The 24,258-nt window shown below is 33.9% G+C and overlaps 1 protein-coding gene across 1 annotated transcript; it reads right to left on the bottom strand.

Annotated features, from left to right (window-relative positions):
• Positions 1-1,783: 1,783 nt before the first annotated feature.
• Positions 1,784-23,684, bottom strand: LOC110809818 (L-arabinokinase-like). Its single transcript, XM_088207253.1, has 29 exons — positions 23,272-23,684; positions 22,501-22,608; positions 21,872-21,940; positions 21,539-21,622; positions 21,263-21,339; positions 19,595-19,661; positions 18,312-18,369; positions 18,146-18,213; positions 17,999-18,061; positions 16,971-17,024; positions 16,762-16,864; positions 16,568-16,677; positions 16,343-16,462; positions 14,994-15,050; positions 9,082-9,245; positions 8,764-8,929; positions 8,240-8,323; positions 7,961-8,077; positions 7,219-7,349; positions 7,064-7,145; positions 6,635-6,722; positions 6,101-6,144; positions 5,928-6,023; positions 4,644-4,720; positions 3,658-3,849; positions 3,023-3,188; positions 2,604-2,675; positions 2,141-2,344; positions 1,784-2,046 (listed from the first exon to the last, which is right to left on the bottom strand). The coding sequence occupies exons 1-29, from the start codon at positions 23,359-23,361 to the stop codon at positions 1,924-1,926; spliced, it is 2,934 nt and encodes a 977-aa protein (XP_088063379.1). The 5' UTR covers positions 23,362-23,684; the 3' UTR covers positions 1,784-1,923.
• Between the last annotated feature and the right edge of the window lie 574 nt (positions 23,685-24,258).

Below are 24,258 nucleotides of genomic sequence, written 5' to 3'. Positions count from 1 at the left end.
AATTTTTATTTTTTAAATTTTAGATGCATTGATTTGTAAAACATTTACTTAACAATGAAAATAATAATAATAAAACCGAAATGAAAATTAAAAATTTTAAGATATTTTCACAAATTGTCGGACTAACTAATAGAACTGTAATAGAACATAAAAATTTATTCAAATTTATAAATTTTTATATAGAATTCAAGAAATTTAATTATTAATTTATACTTGTATAATTTTAATAGTTTAATAACATTTTAATTCTTAATTATTAATTACATTATGGTATTATACTGTAGATACATTAAAATGTATTTTCAAACAAATAAAATAAAAGCATATTCTAGTAATTTAAAGCTAATCACAAATCTATTCTAATCTCATTACAATCGAACAAATAAAATAATGTTGTATGACCAATGAACTACTCTTGTTGTGAATTGAATAACATAATGTAATTACAATTCCATTTTACTAAATAGCTAATGCATTACAACCTTGTTTCACTCCTATTGAATAGTTATTAAATTATGACTTTTGTTTTTTTGAAGTAATAAAATTATTCTACTAGTTATAGAGCAACGTAACTATTATGCTTTATGTTTTGAGTATTATATAAAAATGTAACTCTCTTAGGTATTTTCGTAATAAAGACATCTATAAACGCATAGATGTCTTTAACAATTCAAGAGGTTTAAGGCAAGGGCTTAAACGGGCTACTTGAGAGAGCTAAAGATCTTAATTTACTGAGGGGTGTTATGGTGGGGAATAGTGACAACACATTGGAGGTGTCTTATTTATTATTTGCTGATGATACACTTATATTTCTACCAACCAGATTTGAAGAACCTATTACATTTTATATGTATTTTATTATGGTTTTAAGCTGTGTCGGGGGTTAAAATAAATCTCTTCGAGTTCGAATTAGCGAGAATCGGTGGCAGCAGTGAGGCTGGCTCTTATGGTTTGATTTTAGGATGTAAGGAGGTAAAATTCTCTTTCAAATATCTTGGGACTCCTTTGAGGGTTAAATACAATGATCAACTTACATTATTGATTTATTTGAGAAAAGACTTGCGGGCTGGAAAAGAAATTTTCTCTATAAAGGAAGTAGATATACCTTAATTAAAAGCAGGCTTACAGAGGACCTCCTAATATATTATTTTTCTACTCTAACCATTCCGGTGAAACTAGAATGTAGATATTTTGTGGGGTGATGTGGGTGATAACCGTATGTACTGCACTAAGGAGAAACTGAGTAGGAGGAATTAAATTAATTTATGAGAAGATGATTGGGTGGGGGGTGGCAGCCTTAAGGGGAGATTTCCATGCATCTTCAGTGTTTCACAAAACAAGAATACGATTGTTTTTTAGGCTTACTAGAGGTCTGATAGGAATGTGGTTTGGTCCGTTAATGTTAACAGAAATCTAAATGATTAGGAGTTGGGGGAATATGAAGGTTTGTTATAGGTTTCGGGCGGAACAGAAATTGTTTTTGTGAGGATGATCTACTTGTGTGGAATCTGGAAAAAAAAAAAAGTCTTCTTTTATGTTTCTTCTTATTATCAATTTGATAATGAATCAAGTAGCATGATTAAATTAAAAGATAAATTGTTACATTATTTTATATCTATATTGTTAGAGCATAACATTATTAGGGATGTAGGTTTTAGAATTGTCATCTATCCACTAATTTTATTGTAAATTTTTGTATACGACAGTACCTCCCATTTTAGTACCTTACTAATACACAATTAATACTTTTTATTTAAAAAAAAAAAAAATTGAATACGAAAAATATTCTAGTGCAACAGCACAAAGAATTGGCAAATTGGGTAATAGATGTCATTTTTCCAAGAGCATTTATTTGGCTGGTCCGGCCAAGATATATATTCTTATGCCAAACTGAATGAATAAATAAATAATTTCTTAAGGAAATTAAATAGATTTCGCATAGGTGAGGCGACGAATTTTTAGATATCCAAACTTGCCAGCACCCGGTGAAGAACCGTCAAAGACATATGGCATAAATCCAGTGTCATCTTTGTATTTCTGCTGAATCTGGAAATACAGATATCAGCAGTGTCAAAAAAATTTCACAAACAAGGAACAGAGACTAAATATGGACAAAAAAAATGAAAGGGCAAATAGCTACCTGAAGAATTTGTTCACTGCTTCTCAAGGAATTCTTCCCAAACACACAAACAGTCCCACCACTGCCTCCGCCAGTGATCTTTGCTCCATACAGTGTACCGTTTTCGGATTTTGAGATCTTAGAGTGTTGCATTTTTTGTACTAATCTTACAAGCCTATCTGTTCCATCGGAGCCAAGTCCGCACTTACTATAACTGTAATGACACTGCAAGCAAAGAGAGAAATTAACTGTGAATCACAAAAAGAAATTGTACAAAATGTATATATTGAGGCGATAATCCTTCTAATTGTTACTGGAAGAAAAAATTACAGTGACTAGGAAGATTCATGGATGAAGTCATTTATGTAAAGAGAAGAGATACCACATCAGAGTATTTTCTTGTACACAATAATTTCTTGTTAACCACAATGCAAATTATGTCATGAGCTGTTATAAGTAGAAACTATCAATGTTGAGTGGATACCTGATACATTAGTTCCCCAAGAGCAGTGAGTTGTTCCTCGGAAGTAGCAGCTGTTAGCAATGCTTTAAAAGCCTAGAAATTTAATTGAAGTGCATCAGTTAGTTGACATGAAGGGACAGAAGAAACATTGAGTAACATGGATAGAAATTAAAGGTTGGTTGTTTATTCAAACAAGTCCAGTGACCAATTAGTCTGAGAAAAAGGAAAGAAAATATGGCAACATTCTTTCTAAATAACATAATAATATATATATATATATATATAATGCAGAAAACATAAAATAATTTATCAAAAATGGTAGAAACACAAATGTTCTAATCTTTGACATCCTCTTAATTTCAGTTTCCAACATAGGAATTATAGATAACAAATGATTCTTTCCTCTAAGATATGCATGTTATATTACACTGGTTGCTGACCTTAACACGGAAGTTCTCATAAATTGGATGCGCAGTGGGTGCTCTTACTGCATAGCTGACTTTTTGGTCTATTGTTGTGACTGAATCATTATGATCTTTATACATCTTAATGAATTCTTCCCCGGTAGTGGACTCTGGAATCTTATTTGCATATAGAGCTTCATACCTGTACAATACATACATAGACAAAGTAGGTAAAATCTTAGCATTTTAATTTCGGATAGATATCCGACTGGTAAAATTAAGGTTCCAATTGTCACCTAAAATACTTTTTAGTTTTCATTTCCAAAATTCATGTATGATGCATATGTTTATTCATAAAATTGTATTAGGTGTGTGTTTGTAAAACAAAAATGATCTTTTAGAACACAGAATAACATGTTTTTATAATGCAAATATCATATATGGCTTCTTTAGAATAGCCACATTGCCACTTACATTAAATTCTTTATGTTCTCTCTATCTTCTTGATTTTAGTTTAATCTATACAAGTATCACATGAATAGCTTCACACTACAGGCAGATACTCTCAGAAGTAGATGCAATTATTGATTACCCTTTCCAAATAGTAGTAACTCTGAGGTACCTTAACCAAATACATTACCTATGTTCCTCAGGAAAAAAAAAAAATTTACCTATGAGGTGTGAGGTTGCATAAGTAATCCAACGATTCCTCCTCTGCAAGTAACTCAAAGCTGTCCTCCTCAATTTCTTCAGGGTTATTTCCTGGCAAAGAGATTGATGATGATGCAGCAGCCAACGATTTTATAATCTTCCTGCCCATGAAAGCCCCTATTCGCACGGAACCATAATCTGAACCACCGACACTGGATTAAGGAAATATAATTGCAGTCAACAGCTAGATACATCAATAACCATGTTAACTGTAATTACATGTCAAAAAAAGTAGTGTCCCTTGTTCTTTATTTCTGAAATTTGATGCAACGAAAACAACTAGACATTAAAATCAGAAAGCTGGCCTCCATCTGAATAATCTGCCTTTGAATCTAAGGGAAGGGATGCAAAACATTACATTCATAGTTGATAAACACTATGCAAGGGCAACCTCTTACTTATTGATGGACGATTTTCATTTTCTGCTCAAAAGAAAAAGGAAAAGATGCAGTTATTCTTCCACTTCAAAGATGAATGATTTTGAATTTTTTTTAACTCTGAGCCAATGAGATGCAGGCATTAGTTATCCCTATCTTTTATGTGTAGAAGTGCTGATAGGAAACTAGCCATGAAAAATTGGATTGTCAGAGCTATTGTTAATGCCGTTGGTAAATGACTTAAAGTCAGAAGCTTTCTCAAAGGAACTAGCCGGTCATGAGCATCATTAACCATAAGATTTTATTCTTTCTTTACATTGACGAATTTTATATAGAGGAACTGTCCAAACCATTGATGTAGACACTGTAGTTACCTACATCTATGCGTGCAGCAACTCAAAAATTAGTACTTGTGAACTTATGCTGAAGAGACCAACAGTAGAAAGGTAGCTACTTTAAATGCATGGAATTATCTTAAGAAGGAGACATCTAAGCAGACCATACTTTTTGTGCAATTCCCAGAGTCAGAACGAAAAATAACCACAAGAAGAATGTTTAAAGCCATATACCTGTGTCTTATTCCAGAATCAATCCCCCAAAATCGAACATGGGCAGGTATCTCGACAACTCCTAGCACCTCAGCAGGCTGCAAAGAGGACAATGTGTGTGCTCAAGTCCGACATTTAAAAAAAGACATTTTATCTGGGCTTCTATCATAAATCATCCCTGCAGTTTTTGATCTGTCTCAGATGGTATCCCAATTAATAGTTCCAACAATTTAACTTTGCATTATCACCAGATTACAAATTGAACCCTCCGCTTAAAATTCAGTTTAGTTTAATAGTGCCTGCACACGCTCCACTCGTGTGAGCTTACTCATGACTGGTACGGGGAGAAGTATTTTCAGCATTTCATCTTCCTTTCTTCATCTTTGTCAGTTGGGTCTCTCTCTCTCTCTCTCTCTCTCTCTCTCTCTCTCTCTCTCTCTCCATATTCTGCTCACTCTATCCCCAAATCCTCTTCCCCTTTCAATACTCTTTGAGCTTCTTTTTTGCGTCCTCCCTCCTTCCTTTGCACCTCCAAGAATTATCAAACTCTCCCTCTCGCTCAAGCTCCTTCCCTCCATCACTTACTCACCTAGCGCACCTGCCGTTCCCCTCCTTCCTTGCCCGTGCACCTCACCACCACACTCCACAACGTCCTCCAGAGCACCATATCCCCGACCTTGACCTCTCGCCATGATCGCTGCGAACCAGATGAACCGAGAGGTGTATCTGAGGATTGCTCATCGAAAATTGGGAAGGAATCAGATGACCAATGGCCCGTGGAATGTGGAGCTGGCGTCGGTGACGTGAGGGTTGGAAGTCGAAGGCCATGTGGCTGTACAGATGTCTCGCTAGAGCTTTTTGTCCTTGGGGAGCGGATATAAATGGGAGGAAGCGCAGGCGGCGGAGACATGGCTAGGGGGCCGGCGAGGAGGGTGAAGATGTGGGTCTTGATGATGCCAGGATGGACGGCGAAGATCAACCTACCACCACCTTGATTAGCGTGACAGAGAACGGGACAGCTAGTGAAGCACAGGCGACCAGCCAGGAAGCTTTGCGTTTTATTATTATTTTTTTTTGAAAAATTATCCCTAGATACGTGTCAGTACCTTTTTCTGTTAAAAGTGCCGCGCAGAGTTATGGTTCATCTAAACAGAAATTTTAAATGGAGGATCCGATTTGTAATGATAAAAATGCAACATCAGATTGTTATAACTAAAAATTTAGGGTCCAACCTGAGATAAATTAGAAACTGCGGGAGTGTTTATGATAAAACACTGAATATTTAACCCTCATGATGATACTTACCTGGCATACCATTGCAAGAAGTTTGTTTGCTTCGCCACATGCAGAAGCCATCTGGTCCATCACCCCACATGGAGCTCCAACAACATGATTCTCCACCTATAGTTCTCTTCTCAAATAACATGCAGATAGAGCTCAAAGAAATTTGAAAAAGAAAATCTGCTTTATGAGCATACCTTCTGGCAAAGCAAAGCAACATCTCTAGGAGCAAGGTCCAAACCTGCAAGTAGAGAGCAGAAAAAAGAAGCAGATAAGAATGGACGGAGAACTTCATAAATTCAATGTTGAGATAAATCATATAGGCAAGTTCCATTGGTAAAACCTTAAAGGTTTGCGATCAGTCAATGATGGAAAATATAGAGTAACGGCATGTGTACTGAAACTTCAGAAAGAGTATGCTTTCTCTATGTCTATCTAATTTCAAGGTATATATGAGAAAATAATAGATCGAAAAAAAGTTGACTCGAGAATGCTAGCTATGATCAATAATTGGAATAATTGCAGAAAAGTCCTTTAAATATCAAAATATTTCAAATAAAATTATTCAAACCAAAAAAATGCTTCCCCCAGTTAATTAGTTCTTAAAGTGTTTTTCCTTTTAAGCAGGCATAATTTGTTCTGGAGGAAAATATCACACAAACGCTATGCACCTACTTAATATAGTATACCATCTACCATTTCTATAGGAACATTCTGATAATTATACAAACCATGTGCAGCAGCAATAGCAGACAAGGTAGCCACTTCCAATGCAGCCGAAGAAGAAACCCCCTTGCCTTCTGGAACTGCAGAGGAAACCTGGTTTTATTATGAAAAAAAAAATCATCAAGCTAAGAAAATTGGATGCATTTACCACGTTATTAGTCTCTCCATGAAAGTCAGACAAAATGAAGTTTCCAAACATTATAGAAACTGCAGATCTTTAAAGAAAAGAAAATGATTACGAAGATGTCATACTTAATCCTCTAGAAGTCATACATATGAGAGACATTTCTCCTTGATAATCACTCAGGCAACAAAGTTTCTGGTTAACTTTGTTTAATTACAAAACAAAAGTTTTTCAATGTGTTTACAAGGAAGGAAAGGTAGTTTACCAATTGCCAATAAAATATGACTAACTATAAAGGTAATGTACATACCAGTATGCTGATACTGTCCTGAAAGCAAACCCCTAATTCTTTCATCAGTACAAGAATTACCCCTGCAACATATGCCGCCCACCTAAAACAATTTTCCACATTATGAGTAAGAAAATCACAGCGGAGTTAATATCCAAGCAAGAAGAATAACTAACCTTTGAGAAGGATCCTGTGCAAAGTATTTGCATGCCTTCTCATAGGATATTGGATTCTCACCATCCAAGAAATCAGATAAGTCCATATCAAATGTTGGCCCACGATTACTTAATTCTGACCCAAATGATACCTGATATAACCAAAAACCAATTATTAAGAGAGGAAAAGAAAGGAAAAAGAGAGGACGATAACAAATAGGATACCTGAACCTGCAAACTAAGTATGATTAGGTCACAATCCAATATTTATTTAATGGGATGGAGCGAATAGACTTTTAGTTTTTTTACTTTTTATATTTTCTTAATATGTTAAGAGGAATTAGAAGCCATCAAGGAAAAATTTTGAGGTTGGTCATGTTCATGCAATCCTTGTTTCTGCAGTAGGTAAAAAAGAATGCTGTTGGTTTTCAGATTCCCTACACATATTTTGAATCAATTTTCTACTAGGACAGTTTTCGTTTTGTGTTCATAATAATCCCCATAAATTTATCAGATTTTGGATTGTTACATCAGAAGCTTAACCAAGCACAACTTCAAATAAATATTATTTATTCAAAAGGAATCGTCACATTTTTTGTTGTCGGTTCAGAACTTTAATCAGGCATTAGTTCAACTAGAAGTTATCTATGGAAGGGAAACACCTAGTCAAGAAGCAAGCTCCTTGAAATTATTAGAGCCAGAACTAATGCTATGAGAATATTTATTTTCAGTGGAAGTAAGTAAAAACAAAGCAAACACATACAATTTCAACAATAGGGGTTTCTTTGGCATGCTGCCTAGCTTGAGCATGCTTCCACAGCTTTTGCTTGCTTGGGTGATTCCTCTGAACAGCAACATGGCAAGCTTCTTTTGTAGGCATCTGTGAGAAAATTCAAGCAGTCAAAAGTCCTGTGAGATTCTAACAAAATTGAGCATGTCAACATACAGATACGTATCTCATTTCAGTGCATGCTTTTGCTTATTGCTAAGAATGAGATGATGGAGAATGAGAAAGGGGAGCTAATGGCCAAAATAGACTGACTAGCAAGACAAGGCTTCCTGAATAGTCTGCGATGCCTCCAATTACATCTAGCCTCCCAGGTGCCCTTGCCACAAAGATTTCCTCCTGAAGTACCAAAAACCATGTCAAGAAAGTAGCATCACGTGAATAAACTAAAGCTTTCTTCAGACAAGGAGAAAGAAAGGTAGCCAAGAATACAAGAAAAATGTAAAACTTATTTTACCAAAAAAATAACTGGACCTCTATTCTATCTTTATAAAAAGGACATCTATCCGGCTTCTTCCAATTTATGAGTATGATAACGATTAGCTGTTTGTAATTATCCATGTTTCTTTTTGAAACATTTACTTAGTTTTCTCTTTCTGTTTGTAGTGTGCTCATAAAGAATTTACAATGATTTAAGACATAGTCGTCAAAGTACAATCATATGAATTTTTTTATCGAAAAGTACAATCATATATTTCCACATGCTTATATTTAGTTTTTTTTGTGTTCCTCTAGAATTTTGAATAAATCACACAAGGAACCAAAAAAGAAGCAGAGACCTCCCAGTTGAATAGTGTAGCAGCAGCCAGATTCTCCCTAGTTGGATTTTTGGTACTTTTAGATGACTCAGATACAGAAGCTAGTTGTTCCAAGCCACTCAAGAAGCTAACTGTATCAGAAAGGCCCAGATGATCCCCATGAAGAATTTCAAAGCCTTCTATGCATCTGCTTAGAATGAAAAAAACAAAAATGTGAATTAAAAAACTCTTTGAAGAACTATAAAAAAGGAATGTTCAGAAACTTACAGGAGATAGTACTTCTAACATACACAAGTTAATTTCAAAAAGGAGCATTAAAGAGAGTGCTCTGATACTCACTGAGAACTTATTTGAGTTAATTGACCAGTTGGTAATGCAGAGCGAAGACTAAGTTCAGTTTCTGCCATATTATACCATTCTGGAACAGATATATCTCTACCAGGAGCTCTTTGCAGTTGAAACCCAAGAATTATGGCATCTCGCAATCTCCTTGCTCCACTAAGCTATATTAGGAAAGATTTAAGCGCAATGATTAGTGGCAAGCTGAGAAGAGGAATATAAACAACAATCTAATTGGAATTGAGGAGTAAAGTTTCTCTCTTAAAGTAGCACCAATGGCGGTGTGTGTAGAAAGTAGGACGAAGGCAGCAAACATATCCATTTTGAGTTCATCTTTCAATAACAAAAGCTATCACCCTACTCTAAGAGATATGTAAAAATGATACAAACAAGATGTATGAACTGAAATAATGATAGTGGAGTTATCAGAATAAGTGCCTATAAATGCAAAACTGCATTGCATTTGTTGATCAATATAACTCAACCCACATGCATGGAATTAGTGTCAGATACCAGACCACAAGCTTAAAGAGAATCAAATGTGTTATAAATGTGTTTGCTTTTAAAAATAAAAAATAAAAGTGTGAATAACATTAACAAGCACCAAGAAGATATTAACCTATATACAAATATTTACATATCTATTAAAATGTCAATAAAGTCTCCAAAATTCTCTATTGAATATAGAGGATAACCCCGCATAAAAAAACTAAGGGTCTGAAACTATCTATTCCTAATCCTTTCAAAATCTCTCACATCCTCTACCCCCTCAAAAGTTCTATTCCTCTCATTTCAAAACATCCAGAAAATGACGAGTGAAATAAAATCAAAATCTTGCCCCGTCAACTTATGCTCTTCCATGCCCAGATTTCATCTCTAACCAATCCAGCTATCACCCAGCTGATACCCAATATATTATGAATCATCAACCATAACTTGTAAGCTATCAGGCATCATAAGAGAACATGTCTACAAGTGTCTCCGCAACTCCTTTACACAAATAGCATCCATTCACCATAATCATACCCCTTCTAAACAATTTATCAATCGTCAGAATACAACCTTTATTGGCTTCCCATGCAAAGAAAACTACCTTGGGAGGAGCATTACCCTTCCATATCTGTCTAAAAGGAAACTTGCTACCTTCATTTTCTTGCATTATAAATGTGTTTGTTAAATCACTTTTCTCTCCTCTTGAACTACCTTGCTCTGAAGACCAACCAATAATAGTCGGACCATCGTGGTATTGCTACCAACTCTCGGAGTTGCCTAAACCGCCAACATGGCAAATTCTGCAAAATGCAAAATGACCATTCAACTTCGTCTGTGCTTCATGGTGTCTCATCAAGGTCCAATTAGTGTATAAACTTAAGAGTAGAGAAAATCAAGGGTGCCATAAATATGTTTGTTATCATTACTCTCTCCACTTGACCATATTGCTCTGTACTCCACCTGTTACACTATGGCTGTCATGATCTAATTGTTGCCTTCTTCCTAAGCAGCATAAAATGCCAGTACAACCAATTCCCAAAATACGAAAATGTCCTCCAAGATTTGTTCTGTATTCATGGCGCCTCCCCATGGTCCAAAATATCACTATATTTTCAGAGATTTTCTGGCTTTTGATTATTTTATTAGTTTGTTATGCGAACTTTTTGGGTTTGGAAGAACTTGCACATTTTGTTTCTTTAAAAAGCTTTTCTTGTATAAGTCCTACCAGTGATGTATTTCTTGGATTGTAGCTTCACTGCATTACACTTCAATTGTTTTAGCTTTACTGTCATCTCCACTTAAGGGTAACTTTGTTCTTCTTGGATCAACACAAATCTAACATGGATGTTATGTAACATGATTAGGAATTGTAGACACCCTATTGTTAACTTATGGTCTTCTCTCTGACCTTCATCTTTTTTTGGGGAAAAAATAGGGAAGGACTATATAAAGAGAGAAACAGAAATACAAGATGAGAGGACAGTATCTCTGACAAGAAAAGAAAATGAAATACAAAACAAGAAGAAAGGAAAATGTGAAGAGATCAACAAAGTAGCCTTCTACTTCCTTTGCAAGCTAGATAAAGTATATCTCTTGTGTGTTTTATCTCACAAAGACGAAGGGAACACTACCTATCCCTAATTAGACAGAATATTGAGCATGATAATTCAAAATTGTAGTATAGCATTCCAACCATAGAACCCAACAACCAGTAAAATAGTGCCACACCACAAAACCTTAATTCCTCCTTCCTCCCAAAACTTTTTTCCTACTAAAAACCTCCAATGTATGAGAGCAAACCCACAACTTGGCATATACTGCAAAAAAAAGCTTAGACCAAAGCTGCCATGCAACTGCACAGTGTAAGCACCCTCTGTAATTCCTTTTTCTTGTTAAAAAAGATGTATCATCAGTAAAAGAAGATCCACTGGTTCGTTCTACTGTAACTTAGATCCATCTAGAGGATATATAGATTTTGCCCATAAAAGATCAGGCAGTAATGGTATCATGAAAGAAAATTTTAGTGAAGATCGTTTATTTTGGGGGAAAGGAAGATAGATAGGTTTCATCATACCAAACTCGTGAGAATAGAACTAAAAGCAATATATGCTAAGTAAAGTTGGTAACATTTTTTTATCATCATACAACAAATTTGTGGCTTTTCTGGGATCTCAGGGTGGAATATGGAAAAATGTTAACTAAAAGTAGTGACATGTTTTTCCTTTACATAAAATGTTGAATTGACAGATATATGTATAAGGATTTCTGAATTTTTGGGAGCAGGGACCATGCCTCCCTTCACATCTGTGCATTGCCATGAAAGGTTGTATAAACAAAGGCGCATGCACTCGGCTTTAACTGAGATCAGTTACTTATATGTGGTTGTATATCAACATCCCATAAGGAGCCTCTATGGCGAATCACCTTTACATGGAGGAAAGTGCAGTAAGAAAAAAATTTGCTTAAACCAGTATGCTGTTTTAAGTTACCTAAAGCGAATAAATTCTTATTGAAAAATAAACAGTTCTATGTTTGCATAAAGTACTAATTACTAGATATTTATATGACTATAATTGAGTTTATGTTATTCATATTAACAGCTATTTTAGGAGAAATATTTTTATGTGGTGCTAACGATTTAATAACTATCTTTGTAAAAAACATTAATATATAAATATATATGTATATATTACAAATATTTCTTCATCACTTAAATTTATATATTTTTTAATAAAAGAAGAAGATATATTAAGATCAGTGGACAAAAATACAATCACTTAAATTATTATATGTATTGTTAATTTTAAGAGGAGAATTAAGTAAATCAGTTAAAAAGATAATGACTTGATACATTAGGAAATGATGTTTATTTCTAGTTCTAGCTTCAAGTCACTGTTAAAGACCTAGTAAATACCCTACTTTTTATATTTCCAGATATGGATATTGAAGTAATTGTGTAAAGCTGCTAATAAAGAGCAAATAAGTAATTCCGTACACTCAGGATTCTCCCTATAAATATTTGGAAATTTTTCTAAGAGCTCAAACATGATTTTCCGAGTAAAAGCTGCTATTTTGATTTGAGACATAGCTAACAAGATATTATCCACATAATCAAGCTTTAAAGACAATGATGAATTTGACAGTAGAGATAACCAAGGAAGAGAACTGCTAAAGAATAGTTGAACAAATTTACTTAAAATTACCAAGTTGCTTAGTAGAAAAACTGCCATTTAAATTTCATAAATAAAATTTCGTACAAACTAGTGATGGGCATAAGATACATCTAATGCAGAATAAAGCAGAAAGATAACAACAAATAACTTATTCAGATAATTTCACATAACAAAAAGCAGATATTCTTGCTAAGTAGCAGAATGCCACAACTTCAAATCAATCATGAAATATCTAGGCATCATTCAACAACAGCAAGACGGAGGTAAGATTAGATTGAAGTGGAGAATAGGGGTAATTCTAGGTAAAATAATCGATTATCTACTAAGTTAAGAATCACCAGATGTACCTCTTTCAATTAACTGTTTCTCCACCAGGGAGGACTGTGAAGTCAATAAAAGGTTTCTCAAGCAATCCTTTGTCAAAATCCTGAGGAGAAACATATTTCCTGAAGGATGATAAAAGGAGACTTCATGTGTAATGAGGCATCATTGGGGTAAGGATTACGAAGGCCTGAGGTTGAAGGTTTTTTTTTTATAACAAATATAAGTATTCGTTGATTACCAAGTACCAAGAGGGTGACCCATGTAAAGGATATTTACATGTCAATTGATAAGGTTACTTAAATCTTCTATGGAATACCAAGAATTACCCGTAGCTAATAATCCCAAGGTTTGATACCATCTACCTCTAATCTTATCAACATCCTCTCCCACCTCTTCAAAAATCCTTCTATTTCTCTCTTTCCACACAACCCAAAAGATAATAAAAGGAATAATTTTGTCATACGCCTAGTTACACCTTCACTATGACCTTGTACACACCCCCAGCTCAACTAATAGGACTGAAATTCTTGATATTAATAGTTCTCTCCGCCTTAGGTATCAAAAACAAAAAAGTAGAATTACTAGATTTCACGAAAGTCCCCACTTCGTGGAACTTTTTGAAGAGGTATAAGATATTCCAAAAGGATTATATTAATAGTAGTGATGATGATAACAAAGCAAAGGGAGGACAAGGAGGATAGTCCTTAGGATTAGTAACAGAAGAATATTAGGAATAGATAGAATGTTTTGCATATTACATAATATTAAAATGAATGTACTCTTCTCTCATGACGTAAATTGTGAACGGGACAATTTGTAAGCCTTTTCCCAGTTGTGATATGATTACCCTAAACAAGTATTCTTTCCTCGTTCATCATTTGGATATGGAATGAAAAATTTGAGATCCAAAGCTGGTTTGTTTGACTCACAATTGAGAAGATACAGGGGTTGCATTTTTCATTTTATGCAACAAAGTTAATGTTCAAAACAAGAAGTACTTTCTTTTGTTTGAAAGAAAGATGATTATATAGCTTAGTATTTTGGGAGGATTTTAATCAGCAATGAGAAACAATTTTGTGAAGCACAACAAAACAGGTGTAAGTTCATGTAAGTGTAACATAACTAGGTAGCTAACAAGTAAATTGCCTTCCTCTTCCTCCATTGTTCCATGTTCTTTTTGCCTTTAGGATAGGTATGATGTAGGAGAAACAGTCATGCTTTTGGTGTCCATTCATTTATTTTAAGCCTTTTAGACCACGCTTGGACCAAATCTAGAAATTTTTTGGATTAATATACAAATTTACAAGTAGTTGAGCCAAAAGATGGCAAAAATACTTGTTAAGTGAAGAAAAGTATTTCATATCGAATTTTTATGAAATTGGAATAATATATTCTAAATTCTATTAGGTTTGATAAAAAATTAGGAATACATTATTAATTTTGCATAAAATTTCAAATAATATCAGATTTTTTTATCATCCTAATACAATTTACGTCATCTAATAGTCAAACTAAATGTACATATGCAAATGAATTCTAAAAATACATCTTTATTTATTCAAAACACAGCCTTAAAGATAGGAGTCCACTAAATATGAAGAGTGAGAAGCATTCTCTTATTTCCAAGAAAAAAAGAGTGAGGAGCATTCTCTGTCTAGATATTAATTTATTCTTAACATTTTCCGGATGCTAAGAAATCTAAGAGGTAAGCATTGATTTATTTTCCTTCTGACAAAAAAAAAAAAAGTGGTTTGCTTTGTCTCAATCAGTTCCTTTTTTGCTTCAAAGCACATTTTTACATCTGCCAGAGAAAACTTGTACAGGACCTTCATTGTTTTCAATGCGTGCATTATTTATACCAGAAAAATATGGACACCTATGATTTTTTATGAGCAGGATGATAGGAAGCTGAATTTAACTTACATTATTTGAAGAATGTTTTTTTCCTAAAGCTGTATCTTGCAGTATTTGAGCAGCCACCTGAAATCGGAACTAGGTCAATCAATTAATAGCTACAACAGCCAGAGTAATTGACAGCACAGCAAGGCCATTATGTTAATAAAAGAAACTTGAAAGAAAAATCTAAGAAAACTAATATGCTTCCATAAAAAAGGAAAAAATAGTTCAAGTAGCAAAACTTGCCGCATTTGGCAGTTTAAATTTTTATGAGCCGATGCCAACCTTAGCACTGGATTCTTGATAAAACCAGCCTTTATATTTCATTCAATGGATAACAGCATACAATAGAGGAAAAAGGAACCTGCTAATGTCAACCAAGTTAATTTCTGTTCCTTCTTCAAGGACTCAGTTTAAAACTAAACTATCCAGAGTTCTTCTTCAGGTCATCCAGCACAGAGATCAATCAATTAAATCATCTATGGTGAAGAGTCAGCAGAAACTCAAGTTCTAAATTACACTTCATTCAGTTCAAATGAAAAGGTGATTTGATGCATAACTGAGCCTTGAGGATTATGAAAAGCAAAAATTATAGATATCCCTTGACTTTAGAGTTAAGATTTTGGGAGCAATAGTTATAGATTTTCCTAGACGTAATAATGCATGCCTTGTTTAGTTTAAGTTGTATCATATTACTTTATTAGTGTAATCTTCTTTGTACGTAGAATTGGATCAAAACTTTTATGTTACCCAATTCCACCCTTGGCTTGAGTTCTCTACGGACTAACGCTGATTCCAACCATAGTTGAGAAGAATTAAGAATTCTCTAGTAAATTAAGATCAATCTCAAAAAATTGAAAGCAAAATTACATTTACTCAAATGTGAAAATTATGAGCCAGTTATATACATTACGAATATTCTAGCAGTTAAAAAGAAAATAGGGTAGGAATTGAACCAATAATAGCCATATCATCATATTGGTATGCTGCAGCTTCTTAATTTTTCCCTTTTCTAATTCAACTGGTATGCTGCATTTTCTTTCCTTATACAATAAGGGTATTTTTATTTTTTACATGCAGTAGGACATTTTCTATCCTTGTTCCCCAAAGAACATGATTGTCAAGGTAAATTGCAATGCTGCATTTTGGTTAGGTAATTCTACTTCATGAGGCCTTGGTAGGATACTCAAATTGAGAGGGGTAACTTCATGGATAATGTAGAAGTTTAGGGGGTTCACATGACTTGGAATTTGGTTTTTCTAAACTAATGATAGCCATATCATCATTAAAAACGAAAAAAAGAAAAAAAAATTGCTAGGGCTACTGTCATTTTAGCTAAGCATTACAGTAAAGAAACGTGAAAGTTGTAGATATACCTCACCACCATTGATGCCTCCATCGTAGCATGGTTTTAAGCAGAGGGCACGCTCAAGGTAGGGTCTCCAGCATCCAGTCAGCAGATCTCTCCTTATCATCTCAACACCACTCTGGTAGAACTGTGCACAAAGAAGAGAAATAATATGGAGAAGTTAGCAATTTTTGAGAGGAGGATCAAAGGATGGGGGAAAATGAAGAAAAGAAGCATTGCCAACTTATCCTACCTCAAGCATATTCCTCAAAAATGGTTCTTCGTTAAAGTAATCTCTCCGCACAAACACAAATGGCAACTTATATGCAAGAGCTTCGCTAACTGTTCCATACCCAATTTTTCCTAGTACAGAACACAAAATCCAAAACCAATTTCAGGTTTACATGGCCTTTAGCTTAAAAAAGTTAACAAATAAAACTATAATACCAAGCATGCAGTCTGAAGCTGCAATCAGATCAGGGGTATAGACATCTTTTGGGAGTTTGATGAAATTAGGGGGAAACTGCTGCTTCTCTGAAGCACCACAGACCTATACCATCGAAGAACAAAACTCATCATATCAAATTCTAAAAGGAAATCCTTCCTAAATTTATTACAGATGAAATCACTTTATAGAACATATGCTAATGACTTACAAGGCACAACCAACCAGCCGGTAAATACTCCTCCTTTAAATTCCATCCAGCTGGCTGCAAGTGATTAGATGAAAGCATTAAATAAGAAAATTAGTCTTATAGCTAAAAAGCGTATCAAACTCCATCAGAACAAAAAGAATGATTTTTTTTCCTTTAAAAAAAAAATTAAACAATATTCTGAAATTACAATGGCTGACAGAAAATGAGAATATTCCACCTGCAGAATTCTTACCATAAAACAGGGATATAACCAAGGTTACAATAACTAACAAGTATTTTCTATCTCTCCAAATTCTGAATTTACCCAACTTCATGTCTAATAAGAAAAGAGAAAACTTAATGTATCTCATTTTTATTAGAATTTTAGGTTTCTTTTGTATTTAAGGCAATAGGGTGGACATGTGGACTTTACTTCTTCCCATGCAAATACCTGTCAGTATTGAGGAGTAATTCTCTGTAATAGACAGCTATAATTTCAAGGACAAGACACTCGCTGCACATTCTATGGAATTCTTGATTGATAAACTCAATTACCAAGAAACTAATTGAATTATAACAATAAGGAAGCAAGTAACTAAAACGAAAGATTTCCGCTAGCATAATTGGATCAGCTGCCTTAAGTAATTGACAAGGCCAAAAGTAAAACCACTATCCTTGTTCATCGAGAGCACAGAAGAAAGAGTCTAAAATAATAATATTGAAAATCAGACTTCATTAAATAATTCTAATAATACATAATGGAATTCTTTTCTTTGTATACATTATTTATGAAAGACAAAAGGATAATAAAAAGAAGAAGCATGCAAGGGAAAGTGGGAGGATGGAACTTGAAAGTGTTTCTCATATAAACATCAATAAAACAACTAGAACTCTCATACTAAAAATTATGTCTAAAATCCCAACTTCTTCTCGAAGAACATTTAAGATTTAGCTGTCAGGTTTTATTTTGAAAGAAGCAATAAAATACTAAGCATGAAATATTTGTGAAGTTTAGCGATATATAACCAAACATGACAATTACTGTTTACCTGACCACCAAAATTGAAAATTACTAGCTTCATGTTGTCCTTAACTCCAAGCTCTTTCCTCACCTGCGGCACAAAGAAACTATCAATTGAGGTTGGAGCACATTTGACATAATATTTGATCAAATTTGTAGTGCTACTAAGACCAACCTCTTCTCTAGATTTGTGTAACCTCCTCACAACAAGAGGTATATCAATAACATCACGAAAAGCAGGCACTGGGAAACCACAAAAAAAAAAAAAAAGCATACATCAGAAGAGAATCAATTTCTTTCTGGAAAGAAAAAGCACCAAGAACATGCTTGTGACAACTTACTAGGACAGTACCCCGGTAGACGTATCAAAAATTCACAGTGGGAATAATCTTCAGCTATCTGCATGTGTAGAAAGGTCACAGAAATGGATAGAATGAGTAACAATTATTGGAACCAAAAATAAAAAGGTTAAATGATTACTAGGTGAAATAATCATGTGATTACAAGATATGAAACAGTTTATAAGAAAGACAATATGATGCTTCAGTTGCTATTTAGCTTATAAATTAATCAATGAGTGGAAAAATATCTATCCAAGTTTAACTTCAGACAATGTAATAGCAAAACAAATCGATAAGCACCATATTCAGCTCCTAAGATATGAGATAATTAGCAAATAGGATCAGGGAGAAATATATGGTAGACATTCAGTTCTATATGACATGTGGAAGCAGTTCTCCTGCATTGCAATCATCTAGATGGACTGGAAATTCTACCTGAAAGTTAACAACTACTGACAACTAACCTCAGACTTTTTGCTGATAAACATGCAACCAAAAATAAGTAAATACTATTCTTCAAAAAAGGGGAAAAAGAAAAGAAAAGGAATAAGCCCTAAGAGGAATTGTTGGGTTCAAAATATCCTCCTTTTACTTAATGAAGAGAAATTTCCCAATAACTAGCCCTTTGCCATTAGGTGTTTTGAGTTGTATTCACTAAGAAGCAAGCTTAACAGCTCCTTCTCTCGGGGTTCTACAAAAAAATACTTCCGAATGGTACGCATTTTCAGAGTATATTCTAGGATTTTCTTTGAGATAAATAAGAATGTACAGCAATTGCAATTCACCATTACTTAATTACAAAACATGACATGATGACTTCTAACCCTATTTACCATTGGATTCACAAAGTATAGATTCCGAAATCTGTTTATATTTGATTCCCCTAAAAGAAAATATAAGAAAATATATAATTCATACCCCTAAAAGATGGCAGAGATTACAGGTTTCAAAGCATCCAAAATTATAATTACTTTCTAAAAGAAACATGGTTAAACAAATAGTCTGTCTTTGCACTAATTAAAATAATAAGGCTAGAGCTAAATGGTATCAGCCTTTGGCTCAGTGGCTACGGGTAATTTTTTGCATTCCATGGAGAATTTAGATAACTTTATTGATTGACATGTAAATATTTCTTGTACATGGGTGGTGGTACCCCCTTAGTGTTTGTAATTAATTAATGAATATTTTATACTTTTTATTTCAAAAAAAATGATACAGCTAGTCCTCTAGGCACAATGCCATAAGTATATTAAATCCACACAAAGGAGAGGATTAATGATTACCTGCCAGACAATTGATCGATGATTGTGTCCAGCTGCCATCACATATTCTGCATAAATGAAGTCCCAACTGCAAAAGTTTCCAGAAAGAGGAAATAAGACTTCTTGGACAATGTATTAAGGAATCAAACCTCACCAATCTGGAATACTTCAGTAATTTATCCAGCTTATGAATTGCATAGAAAATGAAATACATGAAATTTTATCAAAACTCAATCTAGTCAGTAACCTAACTATCTAAATTAATACATAAAAGAATGTTTTAGAGGCTTATATCCAGATTTGAAAGTTTGAATCATAATATAGTGTCAATTTTATTTGTAAGTCCTGCATGAATTAGCTCCATATAATTACTTTAGTATTGATTTCTGTCGTGTACTTTTTTAAATATTTTTCTGGCTTAAGGAACACTTTAGTGGTCACCCATTATCCTAAATAAAGTGTTTGGACAAGAAAATATTTGGGTTTAGCTATTTGGATGCAGTACGGTGCTATGCTCTAGCTGGATATGATGACATGAGATGCACATTGAGACTTAAGCAACCAATATGCATATAAAGAAAACATAGAAAATGAATTATCAGCAAGAAAACCAAGATTCTTAGACAACAATTTGACTGCTGTTCTACCTCTTACCTTCACTGAAGGAAACATTTATGCACACAAGAAAACAGAAGTCCTGATATAGAGCTAATTTTTAGCAACACTGTTATATTTAATGTTAAAGCAACCCTACCCCCCTAAAAAGAGAGGAAGTTTTATAAAATGAAACTGCAGAAACCTCGATGTACTCTTAGAGAGTTTCATGTGTCTGCACCAAAAACTTGGTAAATTACCAGCCTGCTTCCACTAATGTTGGTTCTTCAGTTCAGTTAAGTCATATATGGGCATTTCAACTTGTGCTCTACAACATCATAACAGACTTGATAACTGAAACTACCATATATTTATACAAATTAACACAAAATGTTCCATGTCATGGATAAGTATGCAGCCCTTTTCAGTGAAATTCTCATAAAACATCTTCACAGAAAGAATTTCCATACATCTTAACGATTTTAAGCTTGGCAACTGTTGTATCGAAATCTTTTATTTTATTTAGAAAAAAAAAGAAACAAAAAAAGCTTAGAATCTTTTATAATGCTTAAAAAATGAAAATAATTTTTGAATTTGATTAATTAACGTGATATTTTTTTCTGTTTCAGTTAAGAAGTAATATAATATTCTTAAAAATATGCAACCGCGTATAACTCCTAAAAGAACAAACTATAAAAATGCTTCACCAGGCCACTTATAAAAGAGCAATGACAACCCAATGATACATCAAAGGTTTCAAACAAATGCATCAATGATATTCTCCAAAACCTAATGAATGTGTTCAAATTTTCCTTGGTTCGTATGCCTTACTATACTATTATGACCTCCTAGAATTAATTGATTTCTTTTTTGCTAGACATGAATGGCTTGAAGAGATTATTATGCCAAACTTCCATCTAGGAAGGTGACCTCTAGCAATTTCCTCATAATACTGCTTGGAAGAGTTAATCATAAATACTGAAGAAAGCTTCTGCTTGAAGAGTAAGTCTTAAACTACATAATCATGAATGCTGTATTGCACGACAAAAAGCTAACTTGTCAATTTAAAAGATCAATTCAAAATCCACAAGTTACCTAAAGTTTGTAACGCAAACAGAAAGAATTCCAGCATTTACTGCCGCTCGACATGCGACGGGGACAACATCTGAAACCTGAATTCATAAAAGCATAATCATAACAAGACCTTTGTTGAAGAGAAGGGAAGAAGACCCATACATATTGCTATATATAACGGGCACTAGAAACTAGAAGGTTACCAGCTGTGAAAAATCTATATCCCTTATTATATACAAAAGACAATCGAGAAGTTGCAGGGCAAAACTGTAGAAAATATTGCATGTATTCAAGTACCACAAGGTCAGCTTTGATAGACTTTAGCCATTCCACCTCCGTTGCCAAAATAGAATCTCGTGGTATTACTGCAGTCTGAGAATACTATAATAACAAACAGAAGGAACAAAAAAAAAACATAAATTAATAGACAGATACAGGAGAAATTGGAAATTGAAGATCAAGAGAGATATCAAACTAAAGAATGAAAACAACATTAACATCAATGAATAACAATAAACCAAGGATAAAATGTAAACTAGAGTGATTGTACTAGTTGGCATTCACTTTGAATTAGATCAGCATGACTACGAGCACAACACTTTGTATCATATCATAAAGTTTACAACAGACCTTTTCCAAGGAGGCAAGGCGATCAACAGTCAAAGCATCTGCCTGAACAGCTCCGCAGTCTAGTAACACCTGTAATCGGACAAAAAAAAAATTTGTCAATGGAGTTGCACGAACATGATACATGAAGTTTGTGATTAATGAGCATAATGCACAGATTGATAACCCTAAAACCTATAGATTGAATTCCTTTGAAAGAGAAGGTCATGATCTAAAGTAGAAGAATAATTGTCCGTTCTCTTTTCTCTAACAAACTGGAAATGGATCAAGATACTTTGTAGGTGCTTTGAGGATGGGATATATGGATCAAACTCTATAAAATATATAAGTAAAGAAATGGATCCGTCTGCACAAACAATATAAGGGAGAAAATAGAAGCTAGCATGATTTGGACAAGTTAGGTAGCTCTACAATACAATAAACCAAACTGGAGTTTGTCAATCATCTTGAGAATTTGTTCTTACAAATGGTTTCTAGTTATTAACCTTTCTTTCCTCTCACTGGTAGATATACTATATATATGGAACAAATGAATCAATAAAAAAAAGAACAAATTCTTTAAAATTCCAAGATGGGATGAACTATAGTAGGACATCTTTGCCCTGTTTTCACAAAACGCGAATCGAACTAACCTTTCGGAGGAAAAGTTTAGGTGACTGTATTTCTGAAGTGAAAACAAAGTCCGGAGCAGCAGATACAACATGAACCACATGCCCCGCTAGGATGAGATTGCGGGCCACCTATCAATCAAAACAAAACTGTGAAATGTTGGCAAGAGACGGAAAAACTCAACTGTGAAAGACTTATAGATTAACATCCAAAGTAGATAACATAGAAATTAATTATTGAAATTTTAATCGAGTATCAAAAAAATCATGTGAGAGATAGCAAAAAAAATTGAAATAAAAAATCGATAGCACGTAACTTCAGTCTAGTTTGACGTTGATCATCATAATTTAGTTTCTTATAACAAATAAACCGAACACAGAAAATCATCATATTTTAAACATATTAACTTATATATCATACAAGAAGTAACTGTGATATAAATAAATCAACCAGAAATATTTCACAATCAGATTTTTAACAAATTAATAATTGAATAGAGGTCCAATTGCATATCCATATATTACAAAAACGAATTCATGCAGAAACAAAAAATCCAATAGTCTGCGACGATGATAATGTACATATGGCTGTTTATCTCTCAAATGCCGCTTGCTAAAACATTTCAAAAATAACTTTCAAAAAAAAAAAAAAAAAGACAGACAACAGAGACACAATTACCGAGCAGGAGAGAAAACATGTGAGCTTCAAAAAGAAAAAAGTCCGGGGTAATTTACGTTGAGAATCGTAATCAACGTGATTTCTCGAAAAATAAGATAGGCTTGAATATCAGTTACCTCAACAACACGAGTGGCGTGACCAAATCCATGGCCAGTAACGTAGTAAGCAAAGACCAGAGACTTCTTCGACGCATTAGATTCCGCCATTGTCAGCTCTCCTCTTCCGATCAATGTTCGATACCTCTTCGGTTCACCGCTTCTCTTCGATTCGCTCCTCCACTCAATTCAAAGCTTGCTCTTCTATCAACTTGTGTACACAATCTGAGAGCAATGCGCTTATCCTTGTGGTATCTGACAGATTAATATACTAACAAATAAGAAGAAAAGGAAGGGATTTCAAAATTAGGAACTTCTGGTATGAGCAGAGTCCGTTACGAATGAGAGAATTGGTACGTAACGGGCTTTATCCTAACTACCTATAGATTATGGACTGCTTCGTCTATCTTTTATATTTTATATAAAAATAATATAAATAATAATGGACTAAATACAGTATTTCTTCAGAGGAGCGAAGAGCGCGCAAAGTTAGGATGAACTGAGTACGTAGGAGAAGTCCTTGTCGTATTATATAACGTCACTGTTGTTGGTGATGTCGTTTTACATGTAAACTTCCACGTTTTGTTTGTGGTATCAGTAATTCCGTCGTCCACGTGTGCGTCAACAATATCGTCTGAGGTTCATTTCGTTTCTTCTCCGTTACCGTTACCGTGACCTTTCCAGATATATACTGTGATTTGAAAAGGCAACCAGCCATTTATAACATGTCAATTTGCACTATTTATTATATTAATATTTTTTTTCGATTCATTCCCATCTCTTTTTATTTTTTTTCTTAAATAATTGTTTCTAAATCTTTTGTATAAAATTAAAAATACACTGCATTTTCTTTTAAAGAACCCATAAAATAGGAAGTTAGTTCAAATTTGTTGTTTATTAATATTACTTTTAGTTAAAACGTATCCTAATTATCGTAATTTTAATTATTTTTGTTATAATTATAATTTTTATATTGATCTCAATATCCCAACCGCCCCCACCTTTGAC

The sequence above is a fragment of the Carica papaya genome, chromosome 7, assembly GCF_054855325.1.
Source record: "Carica papaya isolate Zhongbai chromosome 7, ASM5485532v1, whole genome shotgun sequence".
Lineage (NCBI taxonomy): Eukaryota > Viridiplantae > Streptophyta > Magnoliopsida > Brassicales > Caricaceae > Carica > Carica papaya.
The sequence above is the reverse complement of the archived record's forward strand: the minus strand, read 5'-3'. Positions and strand labels throughout refer to the sequence as shown.